Source organism: Thrips palmi, unplaced genomic scaffold (assembly GCF_012932325.1).
Source record: "Thrips palmi isolate BJ-2018 unplaced genomic scaffold, TpBJ-2018v1 HiC_scaffold_18, whole genome shotgun sequence".
NCBI lineage: Eukaryota > Metazoa > Arthropoda > Insecta > Thysanoptera > Thripidae > Thrips > Thrips palmi.
In genome coordinates this window covers 14,786,937-14,814,277 of record NW_023144627.1, presented here as the reverse complement: position 1 = coordinate 14,814,277, position 27,341 = coordinate 14,786,937, and the positions used below count along the sequence as shown (strand labels likewise).

Genomic DNA, 27,341 nt, shown 5'->3' with positions numbered 1-27,341 from the left:
CTGCAGGCCCGGCCCCGGCGCGCCCTCAGCCGGCCACTCTTCTGACCAGGCGGCCTACCACAAGCCCTTGAGCGCGCAGCCGCGTGGCCGCGTACTACAGCGGGACATAACCACATCAGTCAGTAATGCCGCCCTGTGCCGCCCGCACTGCGTCCCGGCCAGCCTGCTTCCAGCCTGCCTCCAGCCTGCCTCCACCGCCACGCAGCCTCGGATCGATAAGAAGACGCGCTGGAGCCGCTGGGAGTGGGGGTGCAGGGGCGTGGTGGGGCGCGGTGGGGCGCGGTGGGGCGCGGTGGGGCGTGGCGGGGTGGCGGGGCGGCGCTGCGCAGGGGCCAGACTCACTGCCAGGGCCGTGGGCTGCCCGAGCGCCCCGTCCGTGTGGTCCCGTTCGGGGCGTCCTAACCTCTCTCCCCAGCTGCAAACCGCATTGTGAGTGTTGTGAAAAGTGACTGCTTTCGGCTGGAGGCAACCCTGCGACCGCCTCCGGAGTGCTCGCGAGTTTTCCGCTGCCTGAGGACGACGATGAAGACCCTCGCGCTGAAGCACCAAGCCACGGAGCTGCGAGTTTTCCCCCACGGCCGCACCGAGGCGCCACTGCTCCCTTTCTTCTTCCCGCTCTTTTGCCGCTGCTAGCTGTGTCCGTGGGCGAGTGTTTTGGTTTGTGAACCGAGTGATGCTCGAAGTGAGATGTGAGTGACTGGGACGGTGATGACCTTCACCAGCGTCGTTGACCGGCGGCCTGGTGACTGGTGATTCGGCGCGATGGTGAAGTCCGTGATGGCGGTCAAGGTGCTCGTCGTCCTGGTGGCCGCCGTCGCCCTGCTGCAGCCCGCGGTGGCCAACCCGGACGCCAAGCGTCTCTACGACGACCTGCTCAGCACGTACAACCGCCTCATCCGGCCCGTGTCCAACAACACCCACACCGTGCTCGTCAAGCTGGGCCTCCGACTGTCGCAGCTCATTGAATTGGTAAACATGTTGCATTTTTTCAAAAATTTCTTAATATTTTTAATGTGCGTTGTTGTAGTTCGGATATGCCGTTGACAACGTGTAGAGGCACGGCAGGAACGTCTTGTCTAGAAACACATAAAATCAGGTCAAATTAAGTAGGGTGGGTCTCATAACCTCAAAAGGGGGGTTGCAGTTTTCACCAACGTAAAAGGTATGAACATCTGCGGCATTGGAACCCCAATAGTTAATTTGAACAACGACCGGGAGGGTAGACACTACAAGATATTTTGTACTGACAACTCGATGTTACGCTGTGTTACGGAGGTATGAAAAGTGTACCATGGCTTCGAAATGCTATACAATTTTGCCACATTTGATATCCAAATAGTATCACGTTCGCGTGCGCGTTATGCAGAGCTAGAGCTAGTGCATGGCCTCTCAACAACGACTCAAACCAAAATATTTTTTTAAAAAGAGGGGAAATTTGCGAAAATTCCTGATGGAGAAGAGGTTGAGACTGCCACTATGGAAAAGGGTCCAGAACTGAGTTGATACTCCATTCATTTTTATTCGATATCCGTCCTTTGAAACTTCTTTCTGCATTATGGAAAAACGCGTGTCTGGGAAACTTTAACGAAATCTTTGAAAGGTCTATCTTTAGTGCAACACCTGTTTTGTTCGGCGCCCTTTTCCTCATTCCATATTCATTGCACAACTTGCTGCTAAGTACTCGTGCCTCCTTAAACAGTTGGCTTTAATTATGTCTCCGAAAGACACTCAGCCTCCCCTTCGGTTGGACGTCCCCAAAAGTTGGGGACGCAGTCCTAGGCGCCGGCCCAGCAAACCATTTCCAAAAGTGGCGCTCATGACGACACAATGTTCAAGCACTGTGACGTCACACTTCATTCCAGGAAAATGACGTCACGTTGACACGAGCGTGACCAAATGTCAACCTTCTATTATAACTCTAAAAACACCAACGACAATAAAACCGCTTGTTCAGACTTTGACGAGGTGTTCCGTCCACTCTGAAACACAAAACCAAAAGTCAGAATCAGAAAACGTATTGATCCAACGCACAGGCGACACGCGAAATCTGCGGCCTCCAAAACTTGACATTATTTCAAAGTTTTGGCGCCACACGTCTGCGATGCCCGCTCTCCAACTTTGCTATTTGATTTGCTAATAAGCCGAGTCGGTTCCAACATACTTTCCAATGCATAATAATCAGAAGCAACCTCTCGACCGACCGCAAAGTTGGGACGGGCCAAAGTAAATAGCGAGCCGCGCCGCCCCTCGCGCCCCCCGGCCGACACCTTGGAATCGCAGACACTCGAAACTTGGGCAAATGAGTTCCCGCCCCAGACGTCGACAACACTCGGGCTCTTAAGGGTGGACGGACTCGAGCGGGCAAAATTCACAGGAAAAAGCACGAAGCAAAACCTTTCACTGCGAGAAAAGAATGGGCAACCAACCCTGCAGAATGTCGTCGACAGTAATATAGTTCTTAACTCTGACGTGTTCGGCACTTCCCCGTGTAAATGAGGAACGCTTTAAACAAATGCTTCATTCCAATCTACTTTTATGTCTGTCTGTATTATTGAATTCGTGATTCGCATTCGGTTTCTATCAAAGTAATTCACTTGACACATTAGTAAAACAGCATTGCGTCGTGCCACTCACAGTCGCTCTCTCGCACGGCACACCCCGGCACCCATACCCCCCCCCCCCACACACACACACACACACTCTCTCTCTCACACACAGACACACACGAGTTATCACGTTACGTGACGAGGCCGGTTGCCCCGCGGTCGTGAATCAGGTGTGTCGGGCTAAACCCTCCCATTTGCTCCCTCCCCCCCTCCCCCACCCCTTTTCACAGTCGATATGCCTCAGTGTTCCTCCTTGTGGCGTGGCACGGCGTGGCGGCGTCGGGTTTCGCGTCCAGCGGGGTGCCCTGTTCGCACACCCAATTATTCGGGCATAATTTGATTACCTCGCCGACCCCCGAACCCGCCGTTCATCCCCGAAGGGTCCCGCGCGTTTGGCGGGCCCCGCCCCGCCGCGCCCCGCCCCACCCCGCCCCGCCGCGCCGCGCCACACCGCGCCAACTCATGACGGAAGGATCCAGTTACCGGCCGCCGTTTCCGGGCCCCATTATCCACCACCTCAAGGTGCAATAATTTAAGGTGGCGAGAGACGCGCTTCGGACAGGGCAAGGCGCCATCCTCAACAGCCACAGCGAAAAAGAAATCTAGTTTGGTTTGGAAAATGTACGGGCCTGGTTCGCGGCAGTCCCTACAAGGATCTCATGTAAACATGTAGTAAACCTCTGCAGTTGGCAGGGTTTAAAAGGTCCATACTTTGTACCAAAATGACTTGTCTCGCACCAAAACTACAGAATATTTTGCAGTGCGCCCCGAGGCGAGCAGACACTGTCAATGGAACCGGCCGCCTCGCCTCTTGGATATTCCTCTCCCCGTCCGGGACAAAGCAGAGCGGAGGGAAGCGGATCTATTAAGGCATTCATTTGCGCGCCTTGTGAATTACAACTCAATGCATTAATGAAAAGGCCAATGCGGTGCAGCCATTCACGACCGGTGATGAAGAGAGACAGGCGGATGATGGCCAATCGGAAGGAGCGAGCAAAAGGAAAGCAGACGGTCTTTTTTGGCGGCCGCCGCGAGCGGTGAAGGTGGCTGGGGTCGGAAAGAAAGAGGGAGGGGGGCTGGGTAGGGACAGTGAGTAAAAAAGGGGGGGGCGTGGCAGAGGGGTTGCATCGCCGATGGGCAGAGTTAGACAGGAAATGCGCAGTGCGTGTGTGGCCGGTAAAACAGAAAGGAAGTGGGGGCGTACCACAGTGGGCCAGAAGGCCGGCGGAGGCGGTCAAAGTCCCGAATGGGTTTTGAGCTCTAGAGTCACTAAACATGACTCGAATCGAACGTGTGACCCCACCAATGGATTGCTCTTCGAACGAGGAATCCATTGGTGGGGTCACACGTTCGGTTCGAGTCCTGTTTAGCGACTCTAGAGCTCTAAACGCGCCCAGGGTTTTTGGCCGCCTCTCCCGGTCTTCTGGCCCACTGTGCGGGCCGCGCGTTCGGCCACGGCTTGTTGGACTCGTTTTCTGGGCGAGACAGCACCCTCTCGCTCGCTCTCGCTGTTGATGGATCGGACGGACGGGCTGCCACCGACAGCTGGGGCGCTTATTATAAGTTTGCACTAAACGAGGCACGCGAAAATGAACCCTTGACCCGCAGCTCACTCTCTTTTGTCGCCTTTTTATGTTGCAGAACTTGAAAGATCAGATCCTGACAACCAACGTCTGGCTGGAACATGTAAGTACACTGCAGGGGTGGTGTTCGCGATCTATATTTGTTTTGTTTCTGTACTTTTTTTGGGGGGGGGGGGTTTCTTTTCAATTTCCACGAGAAGAGCTTAAAAAAACGGGCGCGGCGAAAGGCAGGGAAAGCGAGGAAAGTGGAGAAAAGCGGGGAAGTGCAAAGCGGGACGAGGCACTCAGTCCGTAAGCACAACCCAGGGCAGCACTTGGTGCGAGTCAACAAACAGTCGAGAAGTTGGAGTGTTGAGAAAGAAAACCGAGCGGCCAAGGGAAGAGATACATATTTTGCTATCCGAGTCGGCAGCCTACTCCACTTCGATAGCACGCGAATAGAGACCAACTTCTGCGGCCCTTCCCTCCACGTCCCGTCAGAGAAGTGGACAGTGGGCTAGAAGACTGGCGCCGGCGGCCAAAACTCAGACGCTTTTCGAGATCCAGAGTCGCTAAACAGGACCCAAACCAAACGTGTGACCCCACCAATGGATTCCTCGTGCGGAGAGCAATCCATTGGTGGGGTCACACGTTCTGTTCGAGGCCTGTTCAGTGACTGTGCAGCTCAAAACGCGTCCGGGATTTTGAACGCCTGCACCGGTTCCCTGGCCCACTGTCAGGATTGGTCCGGCATCGGCCACAGCGAGCACTTAGGCTGCCCCCTGGAGCTTCGGAATGCGGCGCGGCGACTGAAACAAACACCCGGCCATTTGTAAGCGACGCGGTAATCTAGGAAGGGCTCGCCGACCTTCGTGGCAAAAGGTCGGACGGCCGGAGCGCGAGGCAACGGAAGGATGAATGCGGGCAAATCAACCAGCGCGTCTTGACTAGCCGCACTGGATGGCCGGATTGTGTTGCGTAGGCAACCCGTCGGGCCGCTCGGACTGATTCCGCGCAGTGGTTTGCAGCCCTTCTCTCTCGCCCTCACGTGGCGGTCCGAAAGGGTGTGGGGGAGACAGAACGAGGTGTCCAAGACCGGCCGGTGTGATCACTCCGCGGCCGCCACGGCGCGCGTCGCCCTCTCCAAAAATGGGCATTTGAATTGGAAATGGGCGAGGAACGAAAACACGGAGCAATTAGTACGAGGCTGTCCATCTCGGACACGCTTTCGACGACCGCCTGTGACTTATTAACCCAATGAATATTTCATCCGGCGACAGCACGACAGGGGCGGCGGGCCTTGACGAGGGTGATATTGTGCTGCCGTATTTATAATCTGGAAACAAAAGCAGTGCAGGGCAGGTGGGTGGGTCCACTGCGGAATCCGACCGCCACACCGGAGTGCCTGTCCTGCCGTGAGGGTGCGAATGCGAGCAGGGCGGTCTGCGCCAGGAGGCCTACACTCTCAATGCCTTCTGGACAATGGGAAATCACTATGAATTTCAGTCGAATTTCGGTGATTTTCAGTCAAATTTCAAAGAATTTCAGTCGAATTTCGATTAATTTCAGGCAAAAATAACTGAATTTCGAGAAGAATTTCGTCGAATCTTGATGAAATTCAGTAAATTACTCCAGTAAGACCGAAGCATGCACTCACACTGCGGTGAGGGTTTGCGGTGTAGGAGTTGTTTCTCCTCTATCCGGCCTGGCACTTGCAAGCCTCTCCCTTCCGGCGGCTATCAATGTCGACTAATCTGAAAAGAGAAAATCAGGAGCGGCGGGGCTCCGCGCTGCGCCTGGGCAGCCTGGGCCCCGGGCCCTGGGCGGGGCCGGGCAGCGCGTCGGCTAAATACCGCTCAGTCAGAGCTATCAGCCGAGTGGATCGACCAGCGGGGTGTTGGGCGCTACACTGGTGCCGCCTCAATTTATCGGCGAGTCTCCCACACTGGTAATCCGGCTGTTCCGGCAGATACCGTTTGGCTTTGCGCTGCTCGAGATCGGAAGTCGGATCTTGGCGCCCCGCCCCGCCAGGCGCCCTCCTGGAGGGGAAAGGGAGGGGAGGGGGGAGGGGGGCAGCGCCAGGGGAGATAGGGCCTTATTTGTAAGGTGCGAGAATTACTGCAGTCGGGAACAACTTGATTCAGTCGGACACAAACCCCGGCAGCGCTCTACCCGCCGGCAAAGTGGTTAGCCCCCAAGCACCGTCTGTGGCGCGCCATAACACACGTGATCACCCGACAGACAGACCTCCGTATTATTTTTTCAAAGCTGTAATTTTTTTTTTAAGTTTCTGCCTATGGAGGGGCTTTTTTGGAGACCTCTCCCGAAAGTTTGTTTCAAGCTTACTTAGCTCAGGCTTAGACCTCATATCTGAAAGTACCCTTCTAGTCCGCGGCTTTGCCGCACTTGGACTGAAATCGAGAAGTTCGCGACGAGGCGACGGCCCCGTCACATGCTGGCGACCAAAAACTCGCTCCGCCAAAACTTTATTTCTTACGCCCGTCCCGATTGTTGCCAACTATGCAGACGAAATATTGTTAAGTGCGTCGAGCAAACAAGTTTGGCTGGAACCAGACTCGGCATTCCGATGTAACGCAAGCCGCGCCCCGGCGAAATTGCCTCGCAGGGCCGAGCGCCTCGCAGAGCCGGTTCAACCTCCGTCCTTCAAATTCTGAAAACGCCCGGCCATAATTGAGCCGCGAGGCTGCTGCCAGACTGCGAGTCGCTTTCGTCGCTCTGTCTCTCTCGCTCTCGTGGGGCGTCTCCTTGGGGGCGAGAGAGACAGAGCGACGGGGAAGGGCTCTCGGAATCAGTCTGCTGCTGATGTTCCTTGTGGATTGCGGCGGGGCTGTGGATAGGGGAGGGGGGGGGGAGTGCTCTGGAGAGTACCGACCGTCTCTCTGTGGCTTTGCCACGCTTTGCTACGCTCTGCTACCAAAACACCCCGCCACTCTTATCTTCTTATTTTCGCGGCGCTTTTATTTCGCGTCTTTGTTGTGGAAATATATTAACGGACGGAATCGAATGATAAAAACGAGAGGAAAAAGCAGAGCGGCGGCGGTGACGTCGCCAGTAATACCCTTTTGTTTGTTTGTTTGTTTGCTTCCAGGAGTGGCAGGATCACAAATTCAAGTGGGACCCGCAGGAGTACGGCGGCGTCACGGAGCTCTACGTCCCGTCCGAGCACATCTGGCTGCCCGACATCGTGCTGTACAACAAGTGAGGGCTTAAGTTTAGCACACTGTTGAAAAAAATAACAAATTTCAAATTTCCAGAGGATTTGTTAAGCGCGTGCAAAAAATTGCCTCCGATCTTCGTAAAAGTTCCAAACCTTGAAACGTTCCTATTGTGATGAAGGTTCCGGTCAGCACAGTACACATCTGTTTTGAAAATTGAAAATTCCACAATGTTTTGACTGAGCCGTGAAGCGCATTTTCGTGGATTTTCTCTAGTTGAGTGCAACAGTGCAGCACTGGTTGCACGGGCAGTGCAAGGGCCCCACCTGGATGTGGCGGCCTCCCCAGGGGCGCGCCGCTGCCCTGGCGGCACCGGCGGGCGGCTGCGGCCGGGCGGGCGATCGCGCGGGACAAAGCTTCTCTCTCTTTTATGACTTGTGACTTGGCTATATTCCCGCTAATCCGGGAACTCCGCTCCTTTGACGACTCGCTTTTACGAGGGCGATTCGGACCGGGGTCTCGGCCGCGTCGCGCCCCACCGCGCGCCCCGCGGCACGCGTGCGCCCCGCCGGGGGACACGTCTTGGCCCCGCAGTGGCCGCCGCGCGCGCGCGCCTGTCTGTGTGTATGTCTGTGTGTGTGTGTGTGCGTTCCTGTGGGTAGGAAAAATGGAGAGTGTATCTGAGTGTGCTTGGGGGGGGGGGAGGTTGGGAAGAGTGTGGGAGGGAGAGAGAGAGGAGAGAGAGAGAGAGAGAGAGAGAGAGAGAGAGAGAGAGAGACCGCGGACGTGCGTGGGCGCTCATTGGGGCGCGGACTTGGCTCGTCTCCAAACCCCGCGTGTGCATCCAGTGCCCCGCCATCCAGGGTGATGCTGGTGGTAGAACATTGGTCGGACGGAAGGCCGCGCCACGCCCCAAACCGCCGCAAATAAAAGCAGAGCCGGCATCAACAGCCGAGCCCCGGCGCTGGCATTCTGGGACTGGCACACTGCACAGTGGGCCAGAAGACCGGCGCAGGCAGTCGAAATGCCGGACGCGTTTTGAGCTCCGGAGTCGCTTAATGAGACTCGCACCGAATGGATTGCTCTTCGGACACGGTAAAAAAGGTTCCTTGTTTTCCCGGGAAGCCTATGGTAAAGACATGGACGATTTCCAGGGAGTTTCCTGGCAAAACCAGGAACCGTGTTGTTAATATGCGCCCCGCTGACGTGACGGAAATTTCAATAACTGCCAAACTGGTTGAGATAACCCAGCCGTGGACCTTGATCGCGATGAGTCATTCCACCAAGATTGTTTTTGCCAGCGCGGGCCCCGGGGCGGGGGAACGGCCAGGTGCACGCACAACAGGTGTGCCGAGGCGCTCTTAACGCGATGCACCGACGCACCGCCACCGCAGCAGCAACACGCTGTGCCCGCCAGCCGCGTTACAAGCCGAAACATTCACCGAATAACGATAATAGTAAAAAAACAGAAAAAAAGTTCCGCGGCGTATAAAACAATGCGTCGACGGCGGAGGCGCCCCCTCCCCCTCTCCTCCCCAGGCCCTCGTTGCAGTGTTTGTATTCCACTCAAGTCCGCGTTTTACTGCGCGATGCCGACTCGCAGGGCCCCCACGCCCCGCCAGTGATATGAAGTATTGCTATGTCGCAAAATGGCAGAAGGGGGGGGGAGACAACAGAACAAAACGAAAGGAAAAATTGCCCGTTGCCTTGTCTGTGCGAATCGGGAGTGCGTGGTGAGGGCCGGGTGTGCGTACGAACTGGAGGGGGAGGGGGAGGGGTACTAAATGTATCGACACTGTCATTTTTCAAGTGGCGAAGGATACACTGTGAGGAATACTAATTTAGACGGAATGTCGACAACACTCCTTTTTCTGGTATGGAGGCGAGTGCACTCAGAATGAGAGAGTCTTGATCAATGCCACATTTTGAGCGAGGTGTGCTTTATCATCCAAGTTTAGATGAGGTTTATGTAATCACCTAAATTTGGATGGCGAAGATTTCTAACCCTAAGCGATCGAAAGCACCCTCGCAACAACCTTCACAACAGTCTGTCGTATTTAAACAATTTTTGTTGTTGTTTTTTCTTCTTTTTAATTTTTTTCTGTTGCGGAGGCGTTCATGAAGACTTTTGCCAGCACCTGGGCCTAATCCCCCGACGCCGTGCTCCGCCGTGACCGTTGTGACCGCCGTGGCCGCCGTGTCCGCCGCGGCCGCACGGGGCGAGTGCAAAGTCCGGTCACGATCGGCAATGGTTCATTCCCAGTCCCCCGGGGCGGGCGGGGCGGGGCGGGGCGGGGCGGGGCGGGGCGGGGTGAGGTGGGTTGGGGCGGGGCGTCCCCGGGAGCAGCGTGGTCTTTATTCCACAGACTGCTCCCGGACGGGCCGGCCCAAACGCATTAGAACGGTAAAAAAAAGAAACAATGAAAAAAATGTTCTCTCAGTTTGGGGTAAAACCGGAGTTTCTGTCATACAAGCGGTTAACGGACAGAATTCCGTATGTGTTTCTCATGGACCTACACCGTGACGTCGAAGGGAAAAGGAAGGTGGGAGCTTGCCGCGTGTGATTTCAGCTAGGCCGCGTCAAAGAGGGAAGCGAGCCAGGCCGGAAATAGGCGCGTTACAACCGGAAGTGCCAAATGTGAAGGAAGGGCCGGAAACCGACGCCTGTGTCGGAGTAAGCGCGGGGAATTGGAGGGCAAGAATCATCGTTTCGAAATTGGCTCGGCCCTCTTGGGCCGTTTTGAATAGCAGAGCACCGCTCGTAGGTGTGTGTGTGTGTGGGGGGGGGGGGGGGGGTTGCGAGTGTGTGTGTGTGTGTGCATGTATGTTTGCTGACAGCACACGGGCGTATATATCCCCGCTGTGACTGCTGCTACCGACCGAGCTGGCTGACAGAGAGTTTGTGTGTGTGTGCCTGTGTGTGTGAGCGTGGAAATCCATCATAGCACCGTGTTTGGACTCCCATTCACGGCATTAGTGCTCGGCGTGTCGCGCAGCCGAGTGGAGGTCGATACCATCCACAAGTGCAAAACGGTTTCGCAGCCCTTTGTGTCTCCTCGTTTCTTCTCTTACGCTCGTGTCGAAAAGTGGGAGGCACAGAGGAGGACAGGGCACAGAGGAGACAGGAGGGGGGGCGGTCGTGCCCGGATGGTTGGCAACCTGCGTTTGGACGGCATTACCTAGAACGGGTTGCGTGCCGTCTTCAGTGCCGCTCGAAGAGAAATAGCCGTGGGAAGAGTCCTGAGGACTGAATCACCCGCTACGTGCGCAGCGCAAAGTACCCACAAAAAAAAAGTTTCAACTAAAATTTCAGGCCAAGTTATTTTATGTTTCGTTAGAAACGGACATAACGCAACATTCTTATTGCTGGAAAAAAATCAGTAACGCTAGGACCCAAGCATTCGCCCTGAAACGCCGTACCTCGACGAGAGCTGAGGGCGAGGAACCCCCGGCAATAGGCAAATTGCGCAACTTCAGAGAGTTTCCCCTCTCCCTCTCTTTTTCAGCCCGGTCCTGGATCCGCTCCTGGCGCGCGTTTGACCTGCAAGAGAGTAATAGTCTTGCGATGTGCAGATACGGGCACATAAATAAAGGCGGGAGTTCGGTAGTGGGCTGAGGCCAGGCGAGAGGGGAAGGGGGATGGGGTGGGGGTGTCTTCGGGGGGCCCAGGGGGCACGGACAGCCTGAGATATGAGATGTGCCCCCCAGAGGGAGGCCAAGGGGGAACGAGGGGGACTGTACTGGGGGGCCTCTGACCTCCCTGGGGGCACTAGGGCGGCCGGGATCTCTCTCTCTCTCTCTCTCTCTCTCTCTCTCTCTCTCTCTCTCTCTCTCTCTCTCTCTCTCCGTCTCTCCCTCTGTCGCATCCTCCCCTCCTTCCCACATTTTGCACACCTGGGCTCGACCGGCCATGTTGCGCCGCCCAAACGATTCTCTCTCATAAACAGGAGCGAGTGAGGATTGCCGGCGAGGGTGTCCTTGCAAGGGGGACACTGCAAAAACTGAGATCGCGCTGCATTTGCGCTACGAACCCGACTAAGTACACACTTGCAAATGCATAACTGCTAGAACACACTTTTACAAATGCATCCTTGGACAAGTGCACACTTACAAGTGCATACATGCTTGGCCAAGTTGCTCACTTATAGCTGCATACTTGGCCAAGTGCCTTTTTACAAATGCAAACTTGGCTAGTACACCCTTACAGTTGCATACACTGACAAAAGGAAACATGTGTTGCTTTGTTGCAGTGCGGACGGCGAGTACGTGGTGACCACCATGACCAAGGCCGTGCTGCACTACACCGGCAAAGTCCTGTGGACGCCGCCCGCCATCTTCAAGTCTTCCTGCGAGATCGACGTGCGGTACTTCCCCTTCGACCAGCAGACGTGCTTCATGAAGTTCGGGTCGTGGACGTACGACGGATTCCAGGTCGGTGCAAACGGCAACACAGTCACAGTAGTGTACCCAACAAAAACTCTACGAAGATTTTTTGTGAATGTCTGCTTCTGCTTCCGACAGATTGATCTGCAGCACATCAACCAGAAGGTGAACGAGAACATGGTGGAGGTGGGCATCGACCTCAAGGAGTACTACCCGTCCGTGGAGTGGGACATCCTGGGCGTCCCCGCCGAGCGGCACGAGCGCTACTACCCCTGCTGCAACGAGCCGTACCCGGGTGAGTTTCTGTCTTGCTCGCTGACGGCAGCCTCCAGCTCTACCTCCAGAGTCTCTAAACAGGACTCGGACCATGCGTGTGACCCCACCAATGGATTCCTCGTTCCATTGATGGGGTCACCCGTTGCGTTCGAGTCTCATTTACCGGTCGTTTGCCTCGCTTTTTCTCGCTCGCTGTCTCGGTCAATCTCGCTCCTGCAGCGAGGGAATATTTGAACGTTCCGATACGGAGGAAGGAGAGGGGGAAGCGGGGCGGACGCAAACGGGAGGACGGTCTCAGGTGTCGGTCCAGCGTCCCGTCCCGCGTCGTCGACTTCGGCTCGGCTCGGCTCGGCTCGGTCCAGGAAGGGAAATGAGGGGAAGGGGGTGGCTTGTGGCGAGAAAAGGGACTCCTCACATTTAATTAACGTCCGTGCAGATCTGAAGGGAGCAACCCGAGAGCGGTGCTCTCCGTCTCTCTCCCTCCCTCTCCGCCGATGTAAATAAAGTCTCGGTTTACCCCTCATTATTCTCGTCCGTTTACGAGTCCTTAATGCTGGTTATTCTCCTCTCGGACCTCCTTGGAGGCCTCGGCCGCCTCGGCCAGGCGCCGTGGTGCCTTCCGGTCTGCCGCGCCGTGCTCTCTCGCGCCTCGCGGGACGCCCCGTGAGTGCGAGAGAGACAGAGTCAGTCTGCGCTGTGATTGGCTGCTCCCGCCAATTACGCGCCGCGATAATCCACGACGCCTTTCCCGCGCTTTTCCAAATTAGTTTATTTCCGTCTGAAAGTGCGCGCGCGCCAAAGTTTAAACGCGTCTCGCCGGCTCGGCTCGGCGAGGAGGAGCTGCATAAAACTGCCTCGTTGCGCCCATCGCCGCGACTCGCGAAGGGAAGAAAAGTTGGCGAATAACCGGAACAGGAAACTGTTTTGGACAAAAAAAATACAAATAGGGAGGGGAAAAAAACTTGGCACCTGGCGCCTTTAGCAGTGTGCGCAGGCGAAGCGGAGGTTGGAACGAGTGATGCGAAGTGTACACATGCACTCGGGAGTCAGGGACAGCGCGTGTTGCCCGAGAGATTTTCCTCGGAAATGCTTAGATTTCCATAGGAAAATAACACCGGTGGGGTGCTAGGGTTATTGCCATAGGCAAATGGCTCGCTGAAATAATCTTGTGGAATGGAACCGCTGCGCGAATCATTACTATGCAATATTTGCGCTGTGGATAGAATTTCACATCGCTCATTTGTCGGAAACTGTGAAAGGTCACGTGTACTTTTTTTTCAACTTTGTGGAGTATGGTTTTCAACCAATCGAAATTTATAAAATTTAAAAAAAAAATAATATATATATATTTGTATAACAAACTAGTGTGTGGCTTGTAATCAAATGCTCAAAAAATACTTCGTAAGGTTTTATCTATGCAGAAAACTTCAGCTTTGTCAACAGTAGCGTCACCTCGAAAGAAAGAGACACTCAAGTTGATCGGAGACGCGTGGAACACAGGCGCGTCAGCGTGTAGGCCTCGAGTGTCTATTAGAGGTGTCGAACACTCCCCACCCCCTCTTCCACGGCAGCTTTTCCACCTCTGCACTACACACTCTTAACCTGTCGCACCGCCTCTTTCAAAGCCCTCCGTTCGCTCTTTTCTGCTCCTCTTGTCGCCGTGTCCCCCTCCCCTTTTTTCTCCCCGCACCACATCAGCGAAATCAAGGCTGATTGCTTTTCGTTTGTTCGCACGGCTCCAATTAACTGGGGGGCGTGACGCTCCGCGGCGCGGTGTACAGTGGCGTGGCGTAGAGGGGGGAAGGGGGAGGGAGGGGGAAAATCGCAGGCAACTGGAGCATCCCGGTTCGACTCCAGGAAATGTGCGTTCAATTCTGCCCCTCCCGCTTTTTACTCGCTGCCCTCCCGAAGCGTTATCATCGTGCAAGCCGCGTGCAACTCTTTTTGAAATTGAAATCGCTGCCAGCGTACGCGCTTCTTTCGATGGATGCGCTCCCGTGATTGCCGGCAAAACCGTCCTTTTTCTTCTCTTTTCTCTTTTTTTGTACTTTTTCCACCTTTTATCCGAGCCGAGCCTGAACGATTTGGGCAATTAAATTATTAGGCGTGCGCTCGTCGGGCTGCATGTTCCCGCCTCACCCGGCGTGCACAGTGTAGGTGTGGAGGCCGACCGCGTTGCCGACGTGCTCCCCCTGTTGCCTGCCTCCCTGGGTCCTGCCCTGCCCTCGCGCCGCACAGTGGACCAGAAGACCGGTGGAGGTGGTGGTTGAAATCCCGGACGCGGTTTGAACTCCAGAGTGGTGAAAAAAAAGACTAAAATTTCGAAAAACAGTATGCACAAAGTGATACCTCTCTCCACTCCTCCTCTATCCTGTAACACTCCCCACGCTCACTCTCCGCCGCCTCTCTGTCCGCAGACATCTTCTTCAACATCACGCTGCGCCGGAAGACGCTCTTCTACACCGTCAACCTGATCGTGCCGTGCGTGGGCATCAGCTACCTGACGGTGCTCGTGTTCTACCTGCCCGCCGACTCCGGCGAGAAGATCGCCCTGTGCATCAACATCCTGCTGTCCCAGACCATGTTCTTCCTCCTCATATCCGAAATCATACCCTCGACGTCGCTGGCGCTGCCGCTGCTCGGCAAGTACCTGCTCTTCACCATGTTCCTGGTGGGCGTGTCCGTCGTCATCACCATCATCGTGCTCAACGTGCACTACCGCAAGCCCTCCACGCACAAGATGGCCTCCTGGGTGCGGAAGCTCTTCATCCGGTGGCTGCCCAAGGTGCTCCTCATGCGAGTGCCCGACACCATGCTGGCCGACCTCGTGGGCAACCGGTGAGTTCAAAGCGGTGCCGTCATAGACGCTTCTCTACTTTAGGTATGACGAGCAAAAACTTGTTTTGGGGCAGAACCTGTCGTCTCGTCTTTTCTTCGTGGCAAAAACACGTGCCTTACATGTTGGACGAAGTACATCAAAATGTGTTTACCGTGTAAACGGCCGTTCAATGAAAAATAGGTGTTAGGCAACGACTGTTTTCCCCAGTTCCGGCCCAACCGTTCGTAGTTCACGCAACGCCGACGCAGGGCAGCTCACTTCCAAACTGCGTATACTTCAGCGGGGGCAGCGCCATTTCTCATACTTTGCGCACCTGGCCGGGCTTCTGGCGCGGGCGCGGGGAGCGCCAAGGCAAGGTGGCGAGACTCTGGAGAGACCGGCAAGGTGGAGAGACCGGCAAGGCGGTGGCCGCCAAGATCTCGGCCGTCTTCGCCCCAGGGTCCACGGCGCCAGCCTCCCCGGGCGGCAACTGTCTGTCCCTCTCGCACCCTGCCGGGTCGGCCTACGAGTGCGAGAGAGAGAGAGACCCGACGCTCGCTGGTACGGGGTCGGCGGAACGGGCCCTGGACTCCCATCCCTCATTCGCAAACTGCCTGCGACTCCCCGGCCAACCATGGGCCAACTTAGCTCCAGGTTATCCAGATTAACTCGGAGAGCCGGCTGGATCCGCAGTCACGGAGTCACCGCAGGGCTTAAGTGCGCTGCCCAGCGCCGATATGCAGTAGGGGGGGAGGGGGGTGGAGGCTACCACCGGACTTGACGGCAGCGGCCGGGTTGTGTTCTCCAAACGACTAGCTGGCGGCGAGGTCCCAAGTCCGAAGCAAAGCCCAGCTCGCCAGACAGGCGCCCCCTCCCCCCCCCTCCTTCCGGAGGGGGAGAGTGGAGGGGGAGGGGGTTGACTATTCGTGCCTGCAAGTAATGGCGGGATTATGCCTGGGCAGGGCGACCGGGCGGCGCGGTGGGCTCGGAGCACGTCTGGACAAGGCGCGGGTTTCTTGAGTCGGTTTAGCATGATACAAGTCGTCCCACTATCGGTCATGGCCACACACACACACGACTAAAAATCTGGGTGAGGAATTCTCTTCTTCTTACTCACCCTCCACTCGTATACCCTTTCCGATACTCACTCAATCACGCTCACCAACTCACTCCCTGTGTGTTTCCTCCGCTCACTCGTCGCCAGGACAGTGTGCTAGCGAGGTGCGCGCCAGGCGGGTAGGGAATTCTGTTGGACGCGACGTTGTCGAGCCATGAGCCCTTCTGCGGTAAGGGCCACTTAGCGACGCAGATCCCCCTTTTACTGTCCTCTCGGAGCTTCGAGTGCGGGGCGGCCGGGGGCGGCCGGGGGCGGCCCTCCCTTTGCGACGCGTGTTTGACTTTTTCTCTGGGTCCATACACACCGCTCGCGGAATCTCCGCGGATCATGTTCTTTTCCTCGCACGAGGGAAACTCTCCAGACGCGCCTTTAGCTCCGGAGTAGCTAAATGGGAATCGAACCCAGCTTGTGATCCCACCAATGGGCTGCTCTCCGAACTAGGAAACCATTGGTGGGGTCACCTGTTCGAAGTCCTGTCGAGCGACTCTGGAGCTCAAAATGCGTCCGGGATTTGGACCGCCTGTGCCGGTCTCCCGGCCCAAGGTGCACCGCCCGTCCTTGCATGCACCTCAACTAGTCCGACCTCAGCAGCTTGGGGCTGTTGCCCTCGCCGTCCTCACGGGACCTCCGCCTGCGCGGTCATGCCGAACTGAGCTTTTCGTCTTACTCGTCTTACTTCTGCCCATGTCATGAGAGAGACAGGGTGACAGAAGTCCTGTTCGGAATCAGTCTCCCTCCGGGCCCCGCCCCGTGCGGTGGAGAGCAACACAGGTGTCCCTCGTGCACGCCGTCCTCGAATCGAAAAGATTTTCACCCCGCCGCTACCTCTTCCTGCTACCTCTCCCCACACGTGCGGCTCGTATCCACGGTTTGCATCTCTTTAACTTTTTTTCCCGGTGCCTTTTTTGCCCGTTCCCAGGCGGCTGTTCCGACTGTCAACGAAAAAGGCCCGCCAGATGCAGACCTCGGCCTCGCAGGTGGTGGCCTCGTCCTCCACGGCCTCGTCGCCCGATTCGTTCCGCCTGCCGCCCGGCCGGCCAGGGGGCTGCAACGGGCTGCACACGGGCCCCACCAACCGATTCGCAGGCAAGTGTTCAGTGCTTCACTGCAAAAAGAAAAAAAAAGTTTCCGCTTTCTTTTTTATTCCTTTTTCATTTTTTTTTGATTTTTTTTTAAATTTCTCATTATTTTTTCTTTCATCTTCAATTTTTTTTTCATTTTTTTCTTTTCTTATATCATTTTTTTATCTTCCTCCCCCTTTTTTTCCCTTTTTTTTCATGCTTCGTGCACTTTTTTCCATTCTTTCATTTGTTTTCTATTCTTTCATTCTCCGTCATTTAAAAAAAATTATCTGGATGACCCAGCACCCTCAGGCTCGGCGGTTCTTCAAACATTTTCAAGCCGTATCGACAGCCCAATTTTTCTCCTCTCTTTTTTTGACTTTTTTTCTTTTACAACGGCGGTCGCTGTGTCGCACATGACAGGCCGTGCTAACGCCACTCGACGCCATCGGGGATCGATCCGAATGCATCGGTAAAAATGTAGCGCCGATATCGGCTCTTTTTGGGACATTGTCGGTCCGATCAGCACGACCGAGGGGGTGGGGGAGGGCTGGGCCTTGGCAGTGTGTGTCCAGAACACCCCGCAGTGCTCCATTTGTTTCCCCATTATTGTCTTTCATGGTTAACGTGATAAAAACGGGGCGCCCGGCAGACGAAAAGTGGCTCGAGGATGGTAATTATCAAATATTTTTTTCCTCCTTTTTTTTCATCCTTGGTGCGCCGTTGTCCTGCGAACCAGATGCGGCTTACGGCTTCGGGATCGGGGGAGCGTCCAGACGGCAAACCATCGGCAGTAATTTTTTTTGTTGTTGTTATTTTTGAGATTCTCCGTTTTGCAGGCCTGTCGTCCGTGCTGGCGGGCCTGGACGACAGCCTCTCCGACGTGGCGGTGCGCAAGAAGTACCCCTTCGAGCTGGAGAAGGCCATCCACAACGTGCTCTTCATCAAGCACCACATGCAGCGGCAGGACGAGTTCGACGCGGTAAGTTTGTTCATCCTTCAAGTTTTTTTTTATTCTATAGGTGAATTTTGGATGACCTTTGCGACCAAATTTCATGAATTTCGCTATGAACTTCACTGTTGTCTGAAGAATTTCTTTAAACTTAGAATAAACTTTTAGAAGTTCGAAGAAATTTGAGTAAAAGTTAAGATTGACCACGAATTTTAGTGTGCAATTTTTTTGTGTTATTTCTCTTTGGTACTTGATTTCCTATTGTGGCTATCCAACAAAGTTGATCAAACAAAGGCTTTTTTTTTGGTGCCCGCTGCGCTGGCGGGTCACTCTCCTGGCGCTGCCAGTCTCGCCTCACTTCCCGCTGCACGGCGCAAAGTGCGCAAAGCGCGCAAAGTGGCGGAGAAAGAGTTTATGGAATTCCTGACCCCCTTTTACGCCGAGCCCCAGGGCAAGTCCAGGGCGCCGAGCTCACGTGGCACAGTGGGCCAGGAGACCGGTGGAGCGGCCAAAAATCTACACGCGTTTTGGGCTCCAGAGTCGCTAAATGGGACTCGTACCGCACGTGTGACCCCACCAATGGATTCCTCGTTCGGAGAGCAATCCATTGGTGGGATCACACGTTCGGTTCGAGTCCCATTTAGCGACTCTGGAGCTCAAAACGCGTCTCGAGTTTTGTCCGCCTCCACCGGCCTTCTGGCCCACTGTGCGTGGAGTCCCTTCGCTCCAGACGAGTGCGCGGCTGCCGCGGCTGCGCGCCTAGGTGGGCTAGGAGTGGGAAAATGGCGCGGCGTAGCGCTTAGGCCGCATAAGCACAAAAGCGGGCTGAATTACGCCGTACAGGTTCCCGCCGCTTCGCCGCTTGAGAGCGCACCACTGCGAAAATGGGTCTCCAGGCACGTACGGACGCCCGCTCCTTTTTTAGGGGACCTCTACATGTGCATCCCGCCGAGCACATATTTTATGCGGTTGTACGGCAGGCGCGCGCCAAGATCCGTTTTATGGCGAGGAAAGCACTTGTCTCCGAGTGAAACACTTTCGCCGTGTCGTCACCGCCCCGCCATGCATTAGGGTCCTCATGTACTTTCGGTTTCCCAGTGGGGCGACGGATTCTGCCGAGTTTAGAGTCGCAGGTCCTTGACCTGGTCGGGTCTGTTTCCAAACACAGCAATCTTTTTTGCTTTTTGAACAATTCAAAAGAAAACTGAACTTATCCCAGAATTGAAGGCATCGTAGCATTTCCTGAGGGGATGACAAATTGCAGCAGCCTGCTGTCTGCCGTCGGAGACGCACGCTTCGAACTGGTAGCGCCGCCACCGTCGGCGGTGAAACTGTAAAACGCAACACCTGCTGATTCGAGTGCCCTGCCGAAATAAACGAGGCAAAAAGCACCAGAAAAATGCTCGCCCGGTATCTCCGCGAGGCAGGAGCCCTCAGTGCGCCTCCAAGCACGCGAATAAAGAAAATCGTTTTCCCTGTTTCTTTTTTTCCCTCCCCTCGCGAAAGTGGAACAAGGAAAGTTGTTGTGGAGGAAGGAATAAGTTTTCCGCCAGTTTGGGGCAAGCAGGTACTGCGCACACAATCTGTCTGCCGATTCACAACCATGTTTCTCCTTTTTTTGTCGCGTATGGTAAATTGTGCGACTGGCAGTGTCACGGAACGGGGTGGAAGTCCAGGTGGAAATAACCTCGACTTCCGGAAAGGTGTCTTTTTGCCAATTTCGAGGCAGTCAAGGGGGCTTCGAAACATACGAATGCCCGAATGCGACTGTGTCGTGGGAAAGGTCGATCGCAGTAACAACTGATGCAGAACTGTCTTGAACTTTTGACTAAAAACACAGGACTTTTGAAAAGGCCTTTGTAAATTTATTCAATTTGGTCCTTCTTGATGACTGCTTTGACGTTAGAAGTGCGCATTGGACACGCTAGGGGTGCTCCGCATCGCTCGGTGACTTGCACCAGCTGGTAACGCGGATCACACTGCCAAAAAACAACGAAAATAGTTCGGAACCAAGTTGCCGAGCTCGCCATCCTGATTTACTGCCCAGACGTGGAGCGAAACTGGACTGGGACGTGAGGCCAGGCAGCCCAAGTAAAATCCCGGACAACTATTATTATTGTTATTTGCAAAAGGGTCACAGCGGGGCGGACGTGCCTCCACGGGACCACCACGAAGCACGTTTTAGAAAAGGGTTCTCTGTCCGGGGCTCCGGGTTCGAGTCCCCCCCACACCGCCACCTCAACTAAAGCCATTAAATTCGTTGCAGCATCAGTCAAAGTTTGCCACCCCGTCTCCACTACACATCCCGCCGCTGCTACCGCAAGCATTTCCAATACGGAGAAACTTTCCCGCGCAAATTCAAAAGAAGCGTCGAAAAGCCTGCCACGTGGCATGTTTGCCACGCCTGCCAGTTCGGGGAGGAGGGGATGTGCGAAAGGGTGCCATGTTGATCATAACGTTATTTATTATTTATTTAAGAAAGAGGTCTGTTTTGAGAGGGAAGTTTCAAATGTTTTCTCGGCCTTTCAACCTTTGTTTGCGAAGAAGGCCTCCGTCGAGCCCGCTTCTCAGTCTCTGTCTTGTTTTGTTCAGAGCACTCCTCTCCGGGTGAGAAAGACAGCAAAGTGTTTCGTTCTCTCCTTTTTTTTGCCCGAACCTGACCCGCACCTCTATTGCTGCGAGGGGTAGTTTGTACGAAGCGCGTCTCGGAGAAAAAGTCAAATTAGGCCCTTCGCGCCACAACGGACGGCGACGCTCCGCGGGAATGGCTCAACAAACAACTTTCCTCTTTCGATTTGCATTGCGTACGCAGCGCGATAAAAGTTTGACTTCTTCTCGCCGCGATACACGCAGAGAATCGGTAAAGCGTGCTCTGCAAGGGTTCATTCACATATTGCGTAACGTCTTCTGTCGCTCTCGCACTCACTGGTAGTCCATACCTGCATCAAGAACTGTTTTTTGCGAGAACCATTACTACACTCCTTCGCATACTTCAAGAAAAACAAAAATCCGTTTGTTGACGTGGTGGTAATGTTGATTGCAGGAGGACCAGGACTGGCGTTTCGTCGCCATGGTGATGGACCGCCTCTTCCTGTGGATCTTCACGGTTGTGTCGCTGGCCGGGACCGTCATCATCTTGTGCGAGGCGCCGTCGCTCTGGGACGACACCAAGCCCATCGACACGGAACTCTCCAACGTCGCCCAGCAGCAGTACCTGCCCAACTTCGCCAACGACATGTCGCACGCCACGGCGGGCATTGAGTAATAGTGCTTCCCCCTTTATGTTTCGTCTCCTCCCCCCCCCCCTCCGAATCGCGATTCCCCTACCTTAAAAATGTTTTTAGTGATATGCCTCCCTCTACGCCGAGCTATCCCCTCCACGTCACATGTTCCCCCTCCACCGACGTACCGCGGCGCTTTCAGCCACCCACCTTCTCCCTCTACCCCGAAATTGCCCCCACCAAGGTGCGCCCCCCTCCCTCTTCTTCTCCCGCCTTCCACGCCCCCACTTTTTCCTCTCTGTCCCTTCCCCTTGCGATGCAGGGACAATCAAGGATTTCGCTCACGCCATATCGTAATCATCAATTTCATTTTCCCTGCTTTAAGTGGAGCTCAATCCTAAAGTGTGCCAAATAATGCAGAAGGCATGTTAAATTTCGAGTCAAGGGTGAAAATAATGAAAAAGTTTTGCTTCCCAGAAACTTTGTGCTGGGACTAAGGCATAAAAAAGAATGAATAAGCTCAAATAGCTTTGAAATATATAAACTTTAATCTTTTATGATAGACCGAAAATAAAATGTAAAATTAAAGTGGTACGCCTTAGCGTCTAATCGCCTTAAGACTTTTTAAATAAATTTAAATGAATTTGCTTTTAATGTTGTCAAATATAAATCTCATGCCAAACTTAGGTAAATTTACGCATTGATAACTAAAGCATTCTGTACTTTTTGCTGCATTCTTTTCTTTTCCTTTACACTTTTCTGGCGTTAGAAAATGGTAAAACAGTGATATTCATGTTTAAACTTAAAACATCAATTAGCAAGTCTAGCCTTAAACTTAATGATACGTAGGTGTGGAACGTTTAACACAGGGGCAGAACCCCAATCGAAAAATTGTTTTGGCCCGTTTGAAGAGGACGCCGACTGCTCATCTTTGTACATATGTAAAAAGAACAAAATTTTAGAGCATAATGTTTTAGACTGATTACGGTGCTCTGATTGTTTTGTTATGTTTTTATTGTTGATTTTTTTTTTCGGAATTTAGCGGCTGTGGCCGAGCCACTCGCCCACACGGTCGTGATACGCCAATGCACAGAGTATGTATCATCCAAGGCGTGTAATAAATGTTCTTTTCAGACAGTCTTTTTTTTCTTGGACTCGCCCCCGCCCTGCCCCTGGCTCGGCTCCCCACAGCCTGTTAGGCCCCCCACTCACAAAGGCCAGGGAAACGGGGCTCTTGTGGGGCTCTTGCCGGCGCCACGGGGTGCATTCTGGTGACCCGACTTCAGCTTCAGCCAGTGTGACCAGAAAGGACCGCGAGTACGCTCTCCAAACGAACAGCGCCGCGCCCCGCTGCGCGCTCACACGGCACCGTCCTGTCGTGACAACGATCGGTGCACTTGTCGGCAGCACTGGCGAGTCGTCTCCATTACTCCCAACAATGCAAGCGAAATATAATCAAGATGTAAACAAAACATGTGCGGTAACAGGAGACCGTGACAGGAAGGTTATAAATCAGTACAGCAAACGATGAGTTGTACTCTTTTTTCGAGCAGCTGGCGAGTTGAGATGGTTTTTTTGAGAGGGGTTGAAGTCTCTTTCCGGGTGCCATTTAATCCGCCGAGGTTCTAATACTGGTGGCTGTGGTTGTCTTTTTTTTTTTCATCGCCGCCTTTAAGTGAAATGCAGGCCAGGGGAATAAGGCCCCAATAAAAGGCGGCGGTAAGCACCCTTGATTGGGCCAGCGTGCCTGGAAATCCAATCCGTTAAGTATTCCTCTCTTGCTGGGAAAGTGCCAGCAGATCGGTGCCAGTCTCAATGGCCTCCCAATAACTACGCCAATGGCCGCCACCTCGCCCGTTCCATTCGCCACTGTTTATACGCCACCATCAGCCTTTATCTCCCTCTCTCTCGCTCATTTGATGTGGCGATCCCCACACGGCCGTTTGTTTAACCTTGCCCTCCCGAAATCTCTCCCTCTTCGGCCCTCTTCACGGGTGTCGCCCCTCGCCGGCCCGTCAGCCCGTCCGGGCGCTGTGGGCGAGTAGCAGCCCGCCGCACGCCTGGGTGGGTTTGCCTACCCTACCCCGCTCTCTTTCGTTGGGGCTCCTCAAAGCTTCAAAGTCTCCTGGCTTTTCTTTCTCTCTCCTTCTCCCCGGTGTTGGCGCACGCGAACTGAGAGCGTTTAGTGGCCTCCTGTGGGGTCATCCACGACCCAAGGGCTAAGCTACTCAGCCGCACACAGACTCCCTCCTCTCTCCTGACGGGCGATCCGCTCAATGAATCGAACAAAACTAAAAACGTCCAGGTTTTTCCTGGTTTTCCTTCCTTTTCTTTCGTAAGACGTTTGGAGTGCACCCCTGTGTCTCCTTGGGTGATGCGTAACTTATTTGAACAACAAGGGTGTTGTTGTTGTTGTTGTTGTTGTTGTTGACGCGTGCTGCTCGTCGTGCTCGTCCGACAAGATCCCTGCCTGTATCTCGTCCGACCGGGCCATCACTCAAGAAGCGAGCCAGGGCCCGCGGCCCCGCGCCGCCCTGCCGCGCCCGGCCCGGCCGCGCCGACGCAGTTTTTCGTTGTCTCTGCGATGAGCAGGGAGAGGGAGCGGAGTCCTCTCCGAGGACGGTGAAGGAGCGTAAACCACTTTATTTCGAGAAGGGTAGGGGATGGGGGATTGGGGCTGGCCTTGCCACGAGTCTGCGCCGCGAGGCCATGGGAGGCCACTCCATGACGCCACGCGCCACGCCATGAAAGGCCACACGCGCAATACCATGGCAGGCTTCTCCATGAGACAACGCACCACGCGCAGACCGGTGGAGGCGGCCGAAACTCTAGACGCGTCTTGAGATCCAGAGTCGCTAAATGAGACTTGAACTGGGCGTGTGACCCCACCAATGGATTCCTCGTTCAGAGAGGAATCCATTGGTGGGGTCACAAGTTCGTTTCGAGTCCCATTTAGCAACCCTGGAGCTCAAAACGCGTCCAAATCAAAGCTTATCCTGCACCAGAGTCCAAGGCGTGGAGCTAGAACGAGCGGATGCCGGCAGACACTACACTCCCCAGCGCTCCCTGGTGCGTGCGTGACGACCAATACCCTCAAGGAGCGGCTGGGAGAGGGCGGAGAGAGAGAGAGAGAGAGAGAGAGAGAGAGAGAGAGAGAGAGAGAGAGAGAGAGAGAGAGAGAGAGACCAGCCACCACGTGCGCGTCGTGCCCGTCGAGGTCCAGGACTACAAGCCGGGCTCCACTTCCTCCACCTGCTTCCGACGGGGACCTGTGCAGGGTGCCGAGCCGAGCAGCCGTGTCCGCCGTGTCGAGCCGCGTCAGTCCGGGCCAGGCCGAGCCGAGGGCCAGCCGTAGATTGCATTTCAATATTTGATGCAGACGGTAGCGGCCTCTAAGGACCCCGGCCCACCCTCCGCCTGCACTCTGGAGACCTCTGGCCCGGCGTGCAAAAAGGGGGCGGGGTAGGCGCCCACCCTGCTGGGTGCCGACAAAATATTATTTATTGCTCTTAATTCCCATTCTTTCGCTGTCTGTCCCAGGCGACACGCGGCTGGAGGGCACCGTGCGCACAGTGGGCCAGAAGACCGGTGGCGGCGGCTTAAACTCTAGGCGCGTTTTGAGCTCCAGTGTCGCTAAGTGGGTCTCAAACCGTAACGTGTTAACCGCCCTTGAATTCAATTCATTTACAATATTATTTCGGCCCCCGTTGTTGCACAGCGTGGGTGTGTGCGTGGTAGCGCTGCGTGTGTGCGTGTGTGTGAGCGGGAGTGTATAAGTGTGCGTGACATATGTTTGTGTGCGGCGCGCCGGATGGGTCCCACATGGTGGCGCATAGTGGCGCATTAGCCCACTGTGATGTGAGCAGGGAGTGACTGATTTATGTGCGAGCACGCACAAACTGCGTGTCTGTGAGAAACGTGTTCGCCTCGGCGGCCCCACTCGGCCCAGCCCCCGCCTTTCGGCTCAGCTCGGCCCGGCTCGGCCCGGCCTGGGCGCTAGACCTGTCCGTGCTACGCGAGCGAGCGTGTAACTGCAATCGGGAGCCCTTTTTTTTCAACGCAGTAACATTTTTCCGCCGTTTGCAAGACCCGGAAGAGACCGAGGGCGCCAGAATCACGGAATGCCCCGGTTTCATGCACGTGCCCCTAATAGTGGAAGGGAGAATGGAAAAAAGAAGGGGGAAAGGGGTGGAAGTCCACTTTCGTATTGAAACATTATTTGACATCTAATATTTTTCTTTTGTTGCGGCCCATGGTGTTTGGGGTGGGGATGTTGTATGCTCCAAAAGTCGTCCCTCGGCGTGTGTCTTGCCCAGCTCCCCCCCCCCCCCCCCCCCCCTGTCGCCTCGCCACCACACTTGAGGGAGGGCAGCGTCGTTCGGGCCCTCAGAGCGGCCGACCCTAACCCATGAGTTTTGCTCATACATAAACATACCCCGCCCCTCCCTGCAGCCCCCTCTGCCTCTTCCTCAATATTCCCAGATATTCCCTCTTTATTTCTGGGAGTTGACACACAACTCGGCGTGGCGTCCACGAGGCGGCCCTGCGTTCGTTGCAAAGGGGTTGTGCCAGCCAGTCGCGCTGCAGCGTCCAAGAGACTTTTTTTTATACATGGGGCGCAAGTTTACACACGCGAGCGTCAAGACTTATCCATAAACATGGCCGGAATTAGCAGTCAAATTCATTTTCGGCTCCCCTTGCTCGTTCTATTTTTTGGAAGCCGTGCTTGCTCTGCAGCCCGATAGTGTCGCCGGCTTCCCTGTGCGACTTTGTTGGAGTCCAAAATGAAAATCGGGTGGTGGTGGTGGGCCTCCGCTGGTCTTCTGGTGTCCTGTGCGCTGGACGCCTGTGAATGCGAGGATAGGCCAACCCGCCACACACCGAAGCGAAGGTTGGCCTACCTCGCAGGCTGGAGCTCAAAACTCACCCGGGATTTTGAACGCGGTCACCGATCTTCTGGCCCACTGCGAGTGGTCACCCACTCCACCTTCAAACCGCCACAATAACACAGCAGCTCGAGCAAACCGTCTGGCCAGTGCGCGGCAGCACACGAGCAAAAGACATTCCCGCGCACTCGCAGTCATTTTAACATGCGAAAGTGGTAATTCCCGTAATTGAGTTTGCAGTGTTGTGCGCAGCTGGCTGGCATGGCCATGCTGCATGGCTCGCGGCGGCGTGGCGGGCGAGGCGGCTATTGAGGGCAACACATGCACCGGGTGGCCCCCCGTGGAGAGCCGCCGTCGAGGGGCTGCTTCGCAACTTCGCAGCCCGCCACAGTGGGCCAGAAGACCGGTGGAGGCGGCCAAAACTCCAGACGCGTTTTTAGGTACAGAGTCGCTAAATCGGACTCGAACCTACCGCGTGACTCCACCAATGGATTCCTCATTCGGAGAGCAATGCATTGATGGGGTCACACGTTCGGTTTGAGTCCTGTTTAGCGACTCTGGAGATCAAAGCGCGTCTAGAATCTTGGCCTCCTCCACCGGTCTTCTGACCCACTGTGCGTCTCTCTCCCTCAGCCCTCCCAGGCCGGACTGTTGTCTCTCTCCCTCAGCCTTCCCAGGCCAGACTGTCGTCTCCCTCCGTCAATCTTCCCAGGCCGGCCGCTTGGATAAACAGCGCACGCAAACAGGGGGTGCCCGATTAGGGATACTGGAGGGCTTGCTCGGCTCGCCGGGGGCTCGACTGACTGCCAGGCCTGCTGGCCGCCAGGCAAATAAAAGGGCGGAAAACAAGACAACACTTTGATTTTTTTCGTTTCAGTAAGGTTTATTCAATAATAATTTATCTTAAAGTAGTGAAGGACAACACGGTTCCGGTTCGATGGCCGTCCGGCAGCCGCCGGTTGTTATTGGAAAGTAATTATGGAAGACTACACATCTAATTAACAGAGCGATATATAGAAGATAAGAGTGATAAAATCGGCAGAAACAAATAATTATACATGTCACTAGATATAGTAGTCCTAGAAGAATCACATGGTGAAAGTACTGGAGGACCGTTCTTGGACTTATTGTAATTATCTTAAAAACTAGCAACAAGAAATGACAACAATACTGTTGAATGAAACAAGTACGAACTCATTGGCAGTTACGGTAAATGAGTATTACACAGCAAAAAGTATCAGCAGTGACTTAAAACGATGATTGAGTGTATGAATTATTAAGAA

General features: G+C 54.7%; 1 protein-coding gene across 1 annotated transcript; it reads left to right on the top strand.

Moving 5' to 3' along the window:
- Positions 1-337: 337 nt before the first annotated feature.
- LOC117645411 (acetylcholine receptor subunit alpha-L1) lies at positions 338-22,312 on the top strand. Its single transcript, XM_034385602.1, has 9 exons — positions 338-969; positions 4,248-4,292; positions 7,278-7,387; positions 11,595-11,775; positions 11,866-12,022; positions 14,421-14,841; positions 16,858-17,024; positions 17,839-17,981; positions 20,995-22,312. Exons 1-9 carry the CDS (start codon positions 763-765, stop codon positions 21,214-21,216), a joined length of 1,653 nt encoding a protein of 550 aa, XP_034241493.1. The 5' UTR covers positions 338-762; the 3' UTR covers positions 21,217-22,312.
- The last annotated feature ends 5,029 nt before the right edge of the window (positions 22,313-27,341 follow it).

Excerpts from the sequence above, each read along its gene's own strand:
- LOC117645411 (XM_034385602.1), top strand. The coding sequence starts at position 763 with ATGGTGAAGTCCGTGATGGCGGTCAAGGTGCTCGTCGTCCTGGTGGCC. Across the intron at positions 4,293-7,277 it reads CCAACGTCTGGCTGGAACAT|GAGTGGCAGGATCACAAATT; the intron begins GTAAGTACACTG and ends GTTTGCTTCCAG. Across the intron at positions 7,388-11,594 it reads GACATCGTGCTGTACAACAA|TGCGGACGGCGAGTACGTGG; the intron begins GTGAGGGCTTAA and ends GCTTTGTTGCAG.